At 36.2% G+C, this 16815-nt stretch overlaps 2 protein-coding genes across 4 annotated transcripts in view; both read right to left on the reverse strand.

The window, feature by feature from the left end:
- The window catches only part of LOC128733139 (myoneurin-like), a 79003-nt gene extending 67853 nt beyond the window's left edge, over positions 1–11150 (reverse strand). For 2 of the 3 annotated variants that reach the window (XR_008411869.1, XR_008411868.1), the window contains exons 1-3: positions 10914–11150; positions 10795–10855; positions 10669–10730 (exon numbers count right to left, since the gene is read on the reverse strand). The gene's annotated coding sequence lies outside the window, so the exon portion shown is untranslated. Of the gene's footprint in view, positions 1–10394; positions 10562–10668; positions 10731–10794; positions 10856–10913 lie in introns of those variants that run through there. The other variant, XR_008411867.1, reaches the window with a different exon arrangement.
- On the reverse strand, positions 5518–7449 carry LOC128733141 (zinc finger and SCAN domain-containing protein 26-like). Its single transcript, XM_053826770.1, has 2 exons — positions 5984–7449; positions 5518–5929 (listed from the first exon to the last, which is right to left on the reverse strand). The coding sequence occupies exons 1-2, from the start codon at positions 7399–7401 to the stop codon at positions 5533–5535; spliced, it is 1815 nt and encodes a 604-aa protein (XP_053682745.1). The 5' UTR covers positions 7402–7449; the 3' UTR covers positions 5518–5532.
- Positions 11151–16815: the final 5665 nt, after the last annotated feature.

Below are 16815 nucleotides of genomic sequence, written 5' to 3' on the forward strand. Positions count from 1 at the left end.
TCTTGGTTACGTAATGTATGAATGTTCATTGCGTTATGAGTGATCGTAATTAGACACTGTCATATTGCTGGTTGATTTCTCTCAGTGAGGATATTTTCTTTTTAGCCTCTTCTATAGCCATTTTCGGTATATCCAGAGAAAAACTGGCATATTTCCGACTTACCGAAAGTATCTTACACTCTTCATTGTACTTTAGTATTGCTTGATGCAAAATTAAATGATAACTTTCCTCGTGAAGTTAACGGAACACAGCTTTTTATATCCACCAGCTGTTGCAAGTTACCCCGTTTAAGTGCTTGTTTTACGAATAATGTGGTAACAAGCAGGATAAACAAAATTAGTCATCATAAATCAATTATTTTGTTTCCTTATTATTCATTTTACTATAAAAAATGTATGTCAAGCTTTTATTATTTGAAGTGCTTGTGGGCGACACAAACGTTTTACAAACGAAAAAATTGACGATCAACTTGACATCATCTTGTGCGACTTTTTACAAATTACCGAAACAGCAAAAAATCATCATAACATTATCCAAGGCTTCTTAAATCTGTGAACAACAAGTTTCAGTGACTGATATAGATTAAAAATTGAAGTAAGAGATCAAAAAGTACAACAAATTGGATCGATATAGCGTTGTTGCATGTTACCCCGCTGTTGCAAGTTACCCCGTTTGACGGTATGTGATAATAATCAGAATTTTCAATCAAACCCAATAATAATATATGCTTTATAGACACAATGAACAAAAATCTATTTTATTTTTCATTACCCAAAAATTTAGTTTAAATTAATTTCAAATAGGTGTCTCAGTATGCAATACTCGTTGTCTTACTGTTCGCACCTATTGATCAACAGTGAGACAAAATTACACCTTCACATTTGTGGTTGTAACAAATTAAGTATATAAACAATACGACTGAAACTTTTTTTCAGACCACTAGAAGGATATACCTTTAAAATGGATTGAAGAGCTTGTTGGTAGCTATCATAAAAAAAATTGGTAAAAATGTGTCTCACTGTAGACGTCTTTCCCCTATAATTTAAAATGTTAGCTATCAATGGTTTTATTTAAATAAAAATAATTCAAGAATGTGCTAGGTGCAACAGTGATACAGTGGTAACCTGATTTTGTCACTCTCCGATTTTGTCACGTTTTCGACCCGTTTGTTTGATTTTGTTGTAATTTGATTTTTATTGTTCATTGACTTCAATTAATGCTTGTGGGATATAAATTTATCAAACACAAGGTATTTGTCACAAGGCATGAAAATTGCTTTCGTTGTATGACAAGCTTTATAAAAAAAAATTAATTTTCCGATTCAATTATATTGTACCAATAGTTGCGTTAATGTTCCCTTAATTAAGTTTGGTGTTCCTTGAATTGTGCTATTCCGTATACATTGCTAGGTTGCTAGGTGAAAAAACATTTTAGTGCAACTATAGAAATGAGTGTCTATAGTTGTGCGTTCCAACTGCGCCTATAGTTGTGTTAAATTTTAGAAAATCGGCATTTTAGGAAATATTGCTTTAATTTTAAATAGTGTAGTCTAATTACTACCAATACTCCTAAGAACTTGGTTTATATAATGAACGTAATTGTTTTATTTAAAATGCTACGGTGAATATATGAATATGAATATATGTAAAATACAGGTAACTACGGAAACAATATAAAATTGAATGAGATAAATTATTGTTTGTCCAGTACAAGTCTTTGTTGTTTGCAAGAACGCAATTTTTTTTAAATTTGTACATATTTAAATTTGTATAGGAGAGCTAATTCTTGCTATTTTAATTCTACGAGTAACTATTTGTATAAACCAGCTACAGATCGAATCGATTTTGGCACGTTTCACGGATTACTTTTGACACGGCCGTATTCGAAAATCAGTTTTATTCTTTTTTGAAAACAAAACTGACATCTCAGAATATTTCTTCGAGGCTGACCTGACAATTCTGAAGGCTTAGCGGACAATTCCCGGTTCGGTTTGGCGAATTCTGCGCGAAGTTTCATAATAAAATTAGAAACAAAATATATCAATGTTGTACGTACATACAAGCACACGTACATACATCACAATTACACACATACTCATACACATACACATACATGCAAGCACAGATATATGCAAGCACACATACATGCATCAATACATAAAATCGACTCTTGATAGATGTTTGGGTTATACACGTTTTGACGGTTTTATATACGTTCCTTACGTATTTAAGTTTAAATATAGTTTATTTTCGTTTGATAGGTCTAAACAGAACAGTTTTCAAATAACGTATACTGATATAAAATTCACCACCAAGATCATCCAAATCTGTCTACCGACTCTGAGAAAAGTGAGTGCAAAACTTTCATAAGTACACATATACGTACCCACGTACATACGAACACTCACACATACATACATACACACTATCTTATAAGGTTTCCAAAAATAAAATATGGAAACAGTTTGCTTTTACATTTTATCTGTTATCTGCAGCCAACTAAAGTAAACTATTAATCATCGCCTCGGTGATAAATTTTTGTTCGCTTCTTCATGAAGATCGATGCATTCGAAGAAGAGTGAAGAATATCATGTACACTTCGCACCGCAAACGGACCGAAGGCGAGGAATAGAAAGCGCAAAGATAAAACACCAATGTTCGGCCTATGTATTACTCTCTCGCAAATCGCATCGCTGCAAGCATTCTAGTGTTATTATTATCTTCATTCTGGAGCAGTTTGGCGTTATTGAATCTTCGAATGCTTTCGTGCTTGAAGACTAAATCTCGGGTACTTTTTCATTTAGACGTATCTGCAAATGAGAGATTCTCTTCGTGTCTCCTCTCTTCCGCCTTTTACGACGAAACTAATGCATTGAAAAGAAAATTTTCAAAACATTTGGCTAGCTAGTGACTCCGGCAACCGATTAATGCAAAGCTGATGTGTCAAAATGCATTAGTATAGCCGTAAACAGCGGAAGAGAGGAGACACGAAGAGAATCTCTCATTTGCAGATACGTCGAAATGAAAAAGTACCCGAGAAATATAGGCGTTATGATGCGATTATCAGTAAGCCTGATTGGGTTCTTAAAACAGCCAACTCCACAACGCAGAAGATCTTCGACAGTGAGATTTCCTTCGGTGACTACACCGTCAACTTCTACATCCTTGGCAGGGATGTACACGCGATACTCTCTCGTAAAGAACTCAGAGCTAGCAATCTCGTTTGCTTGCTTCAAGCTCCTCACGACAACTCGCAATTTATTCGGTCTCACCTTCGTAATGTCGGTTACGTCCGAAAAATGTTTTGCCAGGTCCTTGCCGATTTGAATAATGTTCAATGGTTTACTTATGGGCCGGAAGTAGACAACAAACGGTCCTTTTGAGCCATCTGGGTAAGCTTTCTTCCTTTGGTTTATAGGGGGTTGCGATGGTGGGGGAGTAGGTACAGGAGGTTGTGAAGGGCCGGGAGTTGGGAATCCTAGGAACTCCTCTTCCATTTCCTCACCGTTAGAATCAACATTGTTGATCAAACCAACATTCGAGTCTTTCATTTTGAGCGGGAGCAATAAGCTCTCCGCAGAATACAGAAGTGAATTCGTATGCAAGGGGGAGTCAATAAGCAGTGGTCAATAAAAAAAAATAATCAAAAAAAATAGGTAAATAAAATCAGAAGACTAAACTTAAAAAAAGAAAAATTATATATGGTACTTCTACGTTGAATACTTCACCAATATTTGGTTTCCAGCGTGCCGCGGCGCCTCATCAAACTTTGGCGTCCAGGGTGGCGCGATCCTCGCTGTGTGTCTCGTGCGACCTTTTTTGCTGCTTCGTTCGGTTTCTTTGCAGACAATGGGTACTTACTTGAGTACACTGCTACTGGGGAAGCCAATTGTGGATACTATGTATACTTTTTTTTCAGCGAGGTGAAGGACTGTAGCGTATTGCTGATTGGGTCTCGGTCCGGCTTGCGAGCAAGCTGAGTAGGTATTGGGCGGCTAAACTAACACACTTCGGTCAATTGAACGCCGTTCCTCGGACCAAGAGGACCAATATCACCCAAGATTGCTCAGTAAGGTCATTGTGTCATAGTTCGTCATGCAGTCTTGCTGCCGTCTATTCGTCTTAACCTAAAAACGCCACAGCCATCCTCCTTCATATCTACAACTTCATATCTAGGTGCCTTGTAATGTGTCAGTCTACGAACAATCCGAAGCCCAGCACTTTCTGGGGACGTATTGCAACTAATATTCAAAAATCCGTGGCAAATGCTATAACACGTGGGGAGCTGTGACCTATTCTTCCCTAGGTTTTGTTAATAAGCATATAACATATGATAAACATATATACATACCATATAGTAAATATATGTATATATAATATAATAGATAATGGCGATCTTTTCTCCTTCCAACATACCTGTTGTTATTTATACTTATCCTTATCCTTATTCTTATCCTACCCCGGTTATTATTTATTTTGGTCCGTTTATCCTCGACATCGCTTACATTGTTCGTCTCCATTCTCTTTCGAAGCTATCTCTTCTATAGTTATTCTTGTTACCGGGATTGAGAAGGAAGAAAAAGAAAAAGAAAGAAAATAGTGAGTTTGTTGGTAAACTTAATCTTTGTTAAAAAAAATAGATATGCATCTAATATAAAATAAGTAAATAAGTGGGATAAGTAAAATATAATAAATAATAACGTATACTAAGCAATATACATTAAAAAAAAAAAACTAAAAACAAGAATTACTGAGGTCAACTTGCATAGATATAGAATCGTATAAACACCGCCCACATAAGAGACTAATCAGAAGCAAAGTAAAAAAAGTGACTTTGACTCCTATTTAGCTCCCACTCCCATCCGCGAACCGGAAGTACGCCCTCAAAGGCTGATCCACCAAGCCCAGGGTCAATTGTGGATACTATGTATACGTATGAATATTCCTTTTTCTGGCTACTGATAGCCAAACGTAAACGTTCCGTATTTCTCACTTTTTGACGAAGCGGAAAATAATAAATTTCGCGAGGTAAAATACCGGTACGTGCGCAAAAACGTTGCCGTACAATATTCGTCACTACGAATGAGCAGATATGCGTCTCGTGCCGTTCGCAGCTGAAGAGCGACAAATTTTGGGCTTTTACTTCCTGACCGAAAACGAACAATCTGGCAAAATTTAGTTCAGATCCGTGAAGGTCGATTACATGGGTTTCGGACACTTCGCGTGGAATGACCCATGCACATGCCAGAAATGCAGTTTGCATTAGTCTTTGATCTAATGTTTCATAAATACTTCGAGTAAAAAATGTTATCAATGTAACGAGTATTATATGGCATAGTGCTGTGTCACCCTTTCGTAGAACCCTTATGGCTGTATGATTGACATTGACTTGGATTAGCAGTTAGCGACGCTAAATTTTCGGTTGGCGGTTCCCGCCATTTGACATATTACTCGAGATATTTGAGTTGATATATTCACTTTGTTAGCGATACTTTATTCACAAAGTAATCAGTTTTGTTTTCATATTTAATGCTAGCCATTGTATTCACTTCCTGAAGGAAGCATCATGACAGGAGTGGTTGAATAGACAAAACTCGGTTGAAAGTGAATACGATCCAACTGGGTTGTGCTCGCGTGATGAAATTGTTGAATATGCTGTTCATGCTGTTGTTGCTGCGGTTGGGAGATATGATGAGAATGCAAAGACTCAGACGATTGAATAGAATCACGATTCGAATCTGCTAAGTTAGAAATGTTTACGGAACCAGATTGTGTTTCTACCATACTCGCTGTAGCAGTAGTGGTTATAGTAGCTAGCTGTTTTCCTTCTCCGCTTTTGCGTGCTCTGCTGCTAGTTTTGTAAAGTTTTACACCTTTAAACTCCATTCCATGTTCCCGTATTTTATGCTGTGTCAACATGTAATTGAATCTATAATAATGGAAAGTTAAAGATTCAACTGATTGAGAGATAGAACGCGTATACCTGTAACCAGCACCACATAAATCACAAGTAATTCTGTCTCCTGTATGTTTCATAATATGTAACCTCAACTGATTCGGCAAAAGAAAAGCTTTTCCACAGTACGTGCATTTATGCTTTAAAGAGCTTTCATCGGAATGTTTATTTTTCATATGTCTCTGCAGTCCCTTTCTCCAAGCGCATTTAATACCACAAATATTGCAAACGAAAGTTTTTTTTTCGTGTAAAGATTCAATATGCATTTGAAGTTCTCGCCGTATGTAGTACTGTTTTCCACAAATGTTGCATACATAGTCTTTTTTCTCACTATGTATTTTCAAATGCGAAGTGAAATTACCCTTATGCACCAAAATTTTACCGCAAATGGGGCAAATTCGGCTTGTCTCACCGGGTCCGGCCGATTTCTCTCGTTTTGGTTTCGGCTGACGTATTTGTTTGGTCTCATAACCGGTAGGAAATTCATTGACTACTATTAAACCTTTATCTTTGAAATCAGTAGATATTTTTGGTTTAGAGCCGGATTTTTTTTTGTAATTTCGTTTAAGAGGTTTATCTTCAGAATCACATTCAGATTCGCTCTCATGTCTAACCCGAGATTTAAATGTTTTCGCGTTTTTAGTCATGTCTGGTTTGTACTCTTCATCCGTTTGATAAGAGTCTGAGCTCGCTTGGTCTGGAACTGTAAAAGCATCGTTATCTGAATCATCATGAATCACATCTTCTGGTTTAACGAGGATATCGCTTGGTTTATTTAGTGATTCGTTTATATATTCAGATTCATCTAGTCTTTCTTGCTTTAAATGAACATTTTCAGGCAGATCACAATTCGACTCTAGCTTAGGGATCTCCTGAGGCGTAAAAATATCATCAAGCCGACGCTGTGTTTCATTACATTGTCTTATAAAATTTATTAAGAACTGTGCCGTTTCCATGCAATTTTCACATATTCCTTGCGGGAAATATTCTTTTCGATAAAATTGACCCAAACATAACTTCAAGAAATTTTCACTAGTGCTCAATTGGTATAGCTGATTCTCAATTGGATGTTTTTCTTTTCGGCCACAAAATCTGCAGTAAATCCTAGGGTTTGTTTCTTGTTTATTGTCCTTGCTTCTATCGCTCTTTTGCTTTTCTGTACCAATAAATTCGTCAGAATATGTTGCTATGTTCATCGTAGGCCATGCTTCGGGAAACAATCGAGGCATCTTGTAGCTACGATCAATATATTTTTCTTCGAAGTGTTTCTCGCAAACTCGCGAATTTTTTGGAATTAGCTTATTTTTACGCTTTTTTGCCCAAACAGTTTCGCTCCACCATCGTTGTAAACCATCAGATTTATATGCGCTCATGAAAACTACTTGACCCATTTGTGATGGACAACCCGGAATGAAACAATCTCGACGGGTTGGTTTTTTTTGCATATTGAATATTTTTATACAACTCAATTAAGGAATTTGCGGAAATTTAAATTTCATCCACTATATTATACGGAAATAAATATAATAAATACGTCGTACGAAATAAATGATAAAGAATCAAACTCTAAAGCCACTGTCACTGTCACTGTCAATAAGGTGGGATTTTACTAGAAATACTCAGAGGTGAGAGATACGCGGAAGCAGCCATCTTGGGAGTAGGGTTGTTGATATTCTGAAAAAATATCGATATCAGCAATATCGATATTTGGACGAACTTTGATATTGACATCGATATTTAGGCCGAATATCGATATTTATATTTTACTTTTATGATCTCGATGCATTCAGCGCACGTTTTCGTTGTGCCAAAGGCATCAAAACCCATTAACGTGAAATTGCACTTCTATCTCGTAACATTTAGCCACAGACAACAGACATCCTTTCAGGAACAAATGTTTCGCGAATTCTTGGATAAAATTTCAAATAGGCGTTTTTGACAAGCTATCGCCCGCTTGGAGGCGCTGCATAAAAAAAGTGATGAAAAGTAAAATCGCTGTCAAGCTCCATACATTTTTGAAAAAAGCTGAAATAAAATGCAATTTTTGATTAACCCTTTCAATTGTCAGGAATTTAGATAGCGAAATATTGGAAGAAATTTGTTTATCTACGTTAAGGTAAGTGAAAATATTCGAATTAATTTACCTTATGGCAGAAAAATGTTAATGTTTAATTTTGTACCACATGAAACAAAAGTACATGGAGTCAGCTGTAAAGTTTACATATCCTGGATAGAGAATCACCAATTATTTTCAGTCTTCAGTGTTTTCCAATGTGTTTTCAAATGCTAACGGATTTATTTTCGTGATAAGCATCATCTGCGCAAAGAACCAAACATATAACCTATCAGTTCGTAAACATAAATACACTTGCGAAGCTCTAATAATCTCCCGAAACAGAAACAATATATATCAAATGAAAGGTAATGCTTTTTCTTACCTTTATTATCCATTTTCATCATTCCCACTGTTGTTAATTCAATAAAATATTACATTTAAAGTCGAGTTCCATATAGGTGCCAGCAAGCATTTTGGGAAATGCACTTTTTTTGTAGTTCCAATAATCACAACCAGGTAGCGAACGGTAGCTCTTAGTTTTGCTCGAATTCGCCTATTAAAATCACCTAATATGCTAACGACTCCACCACTAGTTTCCCAACTAAATGATTCTTTTGACTTGCACACTGACAACCTTTGGCTCTTCTGGCGCTAGTATATATGGACTATATGCGTTATACTAGCGCCAGAGGCTAGCTGTTGTGAGTTTAGTGTAGAATTTTATGCGCCTTTAGCGACACCATCACTATAGTTTCCCAACTAATTTGACATAAGTTTTATCCAAGAGGGGACCTTTCGCTTGGATGTCTGTTCTCTGTGATTTAGCTCTGCATGCAGCACCTAATATTTAATAACATTAAGCTCTGCATGCATCACATTGATCCCCTCGAACAGACTGACGGATATGCCAAAAACCGGGTGAAAAATATCAGTAAGACTGTGATATTCACAAAAAAACTCGCAAGTACAACCACAGAGAACAGACATCCATTCAGGAACAAATTTTTCACGAATTCTTGGATAAAATTTCAAATTAAAATCACCTAATATGCTAGTGTCACCACCACTATAGTTTCCCATCTAAATGATTCTTTTGATTTGCACACTGACAACCTTTGGCTCCTCTGGCGCTAGTATATATGGACTGCTAGCGTTATGCTAGCGCCAGCAATTAACAGTTGTGAGTTTAGTGTAGAATTGAAGATAGAATTAACAAAAGGGCTAATCACAGAGAACAGACATCCAAGCGAAAGGTCCCCACTTGGATAAAACTTATGTCAAATTAGTTGGGAAACTATAGTGATGATGTCGCTGAAGGCGCATGAAATTCTACACTAAACTCACAACAGCTAGCTTCTGGCGCTAGCATAACGCATATAGTCCATATATACTAACGCCAGAGGAGCCAAAGGTTGTCAGTGTGCAAATCAAAAGAATCATTTAGTTGGGAAACTATAGTGGTGGTGACACTAGCATATTAGGTGATTTTAATTTGAAATTTTATCCAAGAATTTCCAAAAAATTTGTTCCTGAATGGATGTCTGTTCTCTGTGGGCTAATGTCGCAAGCGTACACGGTAAAAAATTGTCACGTCTATTTCAAGGGTTTTGGCATTTGCTTCAATTTGTCACGCCGCACTGCAAATTGAAGTGATTTACATTGATATTCGAGAGATTTTTATTTTTTAACAAAGTGATCTCCTATTGAGAAGTATTTAATGGAAAACACCATCAAATTGTAATGCATATCCTAAGAATCTGCACGACTGTTTTCATCCATTGAAAATGAATCTTGTTTTTGCAAATCATATATGTCAAAGTCTTACGAAACAAACGGGCAACTTATAATGGTCAGCAGAAAAACAGAAAGTCAGCTGACTAAACCACAGAGAACAGACATCCAAGCGAAAGGTCCCCTCTTGGATAAAACTTATGTCAAATTAGTTGGGAAACTATAGTGATGATGTCGCTGAAGGCGCATAAAATTCTACACTAAACTCACAACAGCTAGCTTCTGGCGCTAGCATAACGCTCACAGTCCATACATACTAGCGCCAGAGGAGCCAAAGGTTGTCAGTGTACAAATCAAAAGAACCATTTAGTTGGGAAACTATAGTGGTGGTGTCGCTATCATATTAGGTGATTTTAATTTGAAATTTTATCCAAGAATTCGCGAAACATTTGTTCCTGAATGGATGTCTGTTCTCTGTGACTAAACCATGTTTTCGTTTGAAATTACTGATGTTTTGATCGTGAGTATAGTGAAATTATCCCCGTGATCGAAATTAATAAATTAAATGTTTTCAGCTTGGGGAATTGATCAAATGGAGACGGACATGAACACGGTAGCGGCAACCAACAATATCTAAGAATTGTCCTCTTCAATGATCGGTGATTGTGGTTACGGATAATTACGCAATATCATTTATTATGGTAAATTATGTTATCCACTATTGTTGAATTTAATTCAACGGCGATATCCACAATTATAATTCTCCGCCGGAAGCGAATAAAACGCACGATCCAATGTAGAGGGAGAATATAATTTGCCTATGAATGATATACATATTTAACTTATAGTAATAATAATAATTTCCAATAGATGTATAATAATCTGAGTAATCTTGTACAGTTTATAGGTTAAATGTCTTACTCACGTTTAGTTTGCCTTATAATCCTTTATCGTTTCTATATAGACTATCTAGATAGCGTTTAGGTCCTAAGTTTATAGAAGAGCGTAAATAGTTGAAATATTTATTACATATTTTGGTTTAAACTCTCACCAGTCGTAGCGGCTTCTGTATGAATGCTTTGAGCATAGAATTTATGGTAAGCGTAGGTTACCTATTTTAAGATTATTTTTAGTTAGCTTTAAGTTAATCTTAAGTTATTTCAACCTTACCAGTTAGTTAGGATTACAGATTAGAGTTAGCACTAGAATCCAAGTATAAGCACAATATTAGGTTTAATTTATAAGTTTCACCAATAGTTTATAGTAAATAGGAATAAACTAGCTTTAAGCACTTTTAGAATCTTTGTCAACAAAGCTGGAATGATGCTGACTCACCGTTGAAAGATACTGTCAACATTTCTCCAGCATCCGCGACCAATGGGTTGATGGAAGGTGCGGAAAGGCCAGTGTGGCCAACAACTATATTAATATAATATACTAAATAAACTCGAACAAGTTAATAATCTCAATATGCGTTTTTTTTTTCAATTCATTTGACAGTCCAAAATTCAAAACGTAACACACCCGAAATTGAAGTGATTTTCTGTTGGTTTCATCGTGCTTTGAATTGATTCGTTTTCAACACGTTTTCATTTCAAATTATAATGTTTGGCAAGTAGTGCGAATTCAAAGATAAATCACTTTACTTTAACGTGATAGTTTTTTACCGTGTAAACAAACCGAGTGAGGGTTGATTTTCCCATGCTGGTCCAGCAAAAAATAACTCTCACCCGTTTTGTTTACATTTGCGACATTCGCCCTTTTGTTAATTCTATCTAGAATTTTATGCGCCTTTAGCGACATCATCACTATAGATCATTTTGCGATGACGTCATTTTGCCGTCAAATGACACCACTTGGTGGTTTGTTTACATGTTTTTTGTCACATCCAGCAGTTTCGATTTGAAATTTCGTGAAGGATTACTGCGTCAGGTGCTTTAAAATGCATGTAAGGTGCTTTCTCTTAAATAAAAACTATAATTTTTTATCATTATCTGCCGGACAAAGATAGAAAACTCAATTCAAACATTTGCGACATTCGCCCTTTTGTTAATTCTATCTAGAATTTTATGCGCCTTTAGCGACATCATCGCTATAGAGCTTGCTAAGCCCAGTGCAAAAGGCTACAAAAACTTATCGTTTATCACTCAAACGTATGTTTTTAGCGGGGTATAACTGGGGGAAAACAAAAACAAACGTGTAAAATTAATGTAAAATCTAACAACAGCAACAACAAATCGCGCGTCTATGTGTGCGTACGATAAACGTCAGCAAGCTCAATAGTTTCCCCACAGAGAACAGACATCCATTCAGGAACAAATGTTTCGCGAATTCTTGGATAAAATTTCAAATTAAAATCACCTAATATGCTAGCGACACCACCACTATAGTTTCCCAACTAAATGATTCTTTTGATTTGTACACTGACAACCTTTGGCTCCTCTGGCGCTAGTATGTATGGACTGTGAGCGTTATGCTAGCGCCAGAAGCTAGCTGTTGTGAGTTTAGTGTAGAATTTTATGCGCCTTTAGCGACACCATCACTATAGTTTCCCAACTAATTTGACATAAGTTTTATCCAAGAGGGGACCTTTCGCTTGGATGTCTGTTCTCTGTGGTTTTGTTACAATGCATCGGTCTACACATGATCGAAATAATTGAAACTCAAAATCGAATGTATCAACATTCTTGTTCGAATTAAAGAAATATCGCAGAGAACACACATCCAAGCGAAAGGTCTCCACCTGGATAAAACTAATGTCAAATTAGTGGGGAAACTATAGTAATGGTGTCGCTAAAAGCGCATAAAATTCTACACTAAACTCACAACAGCTAGCATCTGGCGCTAGCATAACGCTTATAGTCAATATATACTAGCGCCAGAGGAGCCAAAGCACAGAGAACAGACATCCAAGCGAAACGTCCCCACTTGTATAAAACTTATATCAAATTAGTTGGGAAACTATAGTGTTGATGTCGCTATAGGCGCATAAAATTCTACACTAAACGCACAACAGCTAGCTTCTGGCGCTAGCATAACGCTTACAGTCCATATATACTAGCGCCAGAGGAGCAAAGGTTGTCGGTGCGCAATTCAAAAGAATCATTTAGTTGGGAAACTATAGTGGTGGTGTCGTTAGCGTATTAGGTGATTTTAATTTGAAATTTTATCCAAGAATTCCTGAAAAATTTGTTCCTGAATGGATGTCGGTTCTCTGTGGGGAAACTATTGAGCTTGCTGACGTTTATCGTACGCACACATAGACGCGCGATTTGTTGTTGCTGTTGTTAGATTTTACATTAATTTTACACGTTTGTTTTTGTTTTCCCCCAGTTATACCCCGCTAAAAACATACGTTTGAGTGATAAACGATAAGTTTTTGTAGCCTTTTGCACTGGGCTTAGCAAGCTCTATAGCGATGATGTCGCTAAAGGCGCATAAAATTCTAGATAGAATTAACAAAAGGGCGAATGTCGCAAATGTAAACAAAACGGGTGAGAGTTATTTTTTGCTGGACCAGCATGGGAAAATCAACCCTCACTCGGTTTGTTTACGCTTGCGACATTCGCCCTTTTGTTAATTCTATCTTCAATTCTACACTAAACTCACAACAGTTAATTTCTGGCGCTAGCATAACGCTAGCAGTTCATATATACTAGCGCCAGAGGAGCCAAAGGTTGTCAGTGTGCAAATCAAAAGAATCATTTAGTTGGGAAACTATAGTGGTGATGACACTAGCATATTAGGTGATTTTAATTTGAAATTTTATCCAAGAATTCGTGAAAAATTTGTTCCTGAATGGATGTCTGTTCTCTGTGGCCAAAGATTGTCAGTGTGCAAATCAAAAGAATCATTTAGTTGGGAAACTATAGTAGTGGTGTCGCAAACATAATAGGTGATTTTAATATGAAATTTTATTCATTAATTCCCGAAAAATTTGTTCCTGAATGGATGTCTGTTCTCTGTGAAAATATCACCGATTTGTTACACAATTGAGCTTGCTGACGTTTGCCGCACGCACACATCGACGCGCTATTTGTTGTTGCTGTTGTTAGATTTTACAAAACATAACATAAAACAAACGTGTAAAATCAATGTAAAATCTAACAACAGCAACAACAAATCGTGCGTCTTTTTTTTCTCTTCTCGCTGTTTGGCGCAGACCGATCTGGTCCATTTCAGCCAAGTCTTGTCAGTGTGACAGTTAATAGTCACAGGTATAATTATACGATTGTCAGACGGGTATTTTTGAAATGCTTTCATTTCAGCAGCGGGCAGTGAAATTACAAAGGAAAAATTTAAGCTGTTTATATGGAAATTTTAATTTCTTTTACGAATTCTGCTAGTTGTTTAATCTCATCTATTTTATTATTGGATAATAATGTTTGAAGTTCAATTTTATTGTCAATTACTGGAAATTTATTTCTGACAATAGTGTATTTGCGGCACTGGTATAAGATGTGAACAACATTTTCCGTTACTTTGCATATATCACATTGATCGTTTGGCACTAGTCCCCATTTAAATAGTCTATCTTTGGTTGCTGTATGTCCAGTTCGTAATCTTGATATCGTTATGATATAGTTAGATGGTAAGTTAATTTTATGAAACCATGGTTTTAATTTAACGTCTTGTAGTATTTTATAGTGGTAGTTCCCTTTCTCTTCGGAAATGGTTTTATATCGTTGATCCCAAATACATTTTATTTCATTTTTCACGCTCAGTAGTAAATCCACAGAGAACAGACATCCATTCAGGAACAAATGTTTCGCGAATTCTTGGATAAAATTTCAAATTAAAATCACCTAATATGCTAGCGACACCACCACTATAGTTTCCCAACTAAATGATTCTTTTGATTTGTACACTGACAACCTTTGGCTCCTCTGGCGGTAGTATGTATGGACTGTGAGCGTTATGCTAGCGCCAGAAGCTAGCTGTTGTGAGTTTATTGTAGAATTTCATGCGCCTTTAGCGACATCATCACTATAGTTTCCCAACTAATTTGACATAAGTTTTATCCAAGAGGGGACCTTTCGCTTGGATGTCTGTTCTCTGTGGTAAATCGTCTTTAGTTATGGCGTAGTATTGCGCTCTTCACACTCAATTGGACTGCACAGTTATAAAGTGCAACCTTCAAAACTGTGATGAAAAGTGTGCTACTGATAATATCGCTAGTAATCTTATATCGATAATACCATCAAACTTTATCGTCACGGAAGAGTATCGAAAATTGGAGGGTTTAAAGTGAAATCTTCTTCTTGGCTTGTTATTATTTTAACATTTTTGTACTATTTCTTACGTATTTTTGCTTATACTGTCATATTATCGTTATTAATTATTAACGATAAGAAAACTTTATCAATAATCGTTATAGATTTTGATCGGCATTTCCCATCATTACAACTCTCCCATCTGAGCTGACATTTGATTTAGCAGTGGCGCCAGTACCAGTTGGAGGAAAAGCAAATAGTATTTAATTTTTCATTTATTTCATATATGCTGCATATTTGTTAAAATTATGAATTAAGCGCGGAATTATGTATTTAGAAACTATTTTTATATTAATCGTAGCGTCGATAACAACTCTACGTAAGCATTAGAATTCAAATAGGAATCAACCAAGATTCATGGGTTTTTACCACGAAATTTTGGCAACTTTTCTCACCTACAAAATGTGTGACTGAACAAGCCCGCTTACGAAAAAGTCGGATGCCTAGCAGAAATCGAACAGAACCAATATGGCGCCGGCTGAATTTGACATTCAGAACCGGTTCATCTTCTTCGTTTTTCGCTCTACTCTCTATATGTCAGAACAAGTGACAAGCACAAGAGATGACACGCGCTGCTCGTTGCAGTTTCCGATTCTATAGGTGAGGAAATTAGAAATTCATATCTGCAAACTTCAGTTTTTGTTCGTATAGCCACACTAAACAAATTAAACAATCTGCATCTATAACTAATCACAAAAATGTTTGTTTTGTTTAGTGTGATACATTAATAACCAGACCTTTTTTTCAGAAAATTGTTTCCAGTACCGGTGTTCTTTTGTGCGCTATTTATGCGCTTTATGTGTGTGTGCTTATGATAATGTAAATAAAAAGCTAGAAAAATAAATATAAATTTGGTTTTACGTAATTTGTATGATGACATTCTACCTTTAATAATGAAAAATAATACAAAAAAGGAAAATCAGCCGAACCGGTTCCTGCACCGGTTCTGTTCGAAATGACTGGCAGAACTCGGACAGAAAAATCAAAACAAAACCGTTAGGCGAAATTTCTGCCCGAAACGGTTGTTGCATTTCTGCTAGTTTTCACGGGTGACGGCGGCCAGAAATCCGGCAGAATGTCTGCCAGAAAAAGTTTTTCGCTGCCAGATTTTTGTTCGATTTCGGCCGGGCGCGCCTAAGCGGGAGTGTGCTCAAAATCCAACTTTCAATGCAAAGGGCAATATTCTATAGGCAGATAAACGCAAAGCTAATGAAGCCCATGCGACTCCTACATTTGGCTGTCCGAACTAGGAAAATGATGATCAGTTACAAATTTTCGCTGGACGGATATACAAATCAAAACATTTTTTATTTAAATCTCAGTAAAATGAATATTGCGAACATTAAATTTTCTGCAGCGGGCTAGAAATCTTATTTACTAGCTAGCGCACTGGTGGTTGCAAATGAAATGTGTACTTAGGACAAGTAAATTGATATCCGGATTTAGTTTAGGTGTGTATGGTTATGTTTATAGGTGCGGGACCGAAAAATTTAGATCCAGATATATTCATGAAAGTGTTCTACTTAATTGTTTAAGGTAAATTTAAAGGTTTTAAGCAAAATTATAACAATATTTCATCCAAGGCATGCTGAATCAATGTCCTTATTGTTTAGCATTTATTATGTAATAAAATTTTAATAGTTTTAAACAAAATGCAGGCAAATGAAAAGTATAGTAAGTATATATGTTATTTTCTAACCCAACCATAACATTTGATTGATTCCAATGTGCGTATTTTTAGAAAAACTTCAAATTCGCTTCTGATGATTTTAGTTTTCTATGTGTTTTGACAGCTTGAA

The sequence above is a fragment of the Sabethes cyaneus genome, chromosome 1, assembly GCF_943734655.1.
Source record: "Sabethes cyaneus chromosome 1, idSabCyanKW18_F2, whole genome shotgun sequence".
NCBI lineage: Eukaryota > Metazoa > Arthropoda > Insecta > Diptera > Culicidae > Sabethes > Sabethes cyaneus.

Coding starts and splice junctions, on each gene's coding strand:
- LOC128733141 (XM_053826770.1), bottom strand. CDS start 7,401: ATGCAAAAAAAACCAACCCGTCGAGATTGTTTCATTCCGGGTTGTCCA. Junction 5,930..5,983: donor TTATGTGGTGCTGGTTACAG/GTATACGCGTTC, acceptor CCATTATTATAG/ATTCAATTACATGTTGACAC.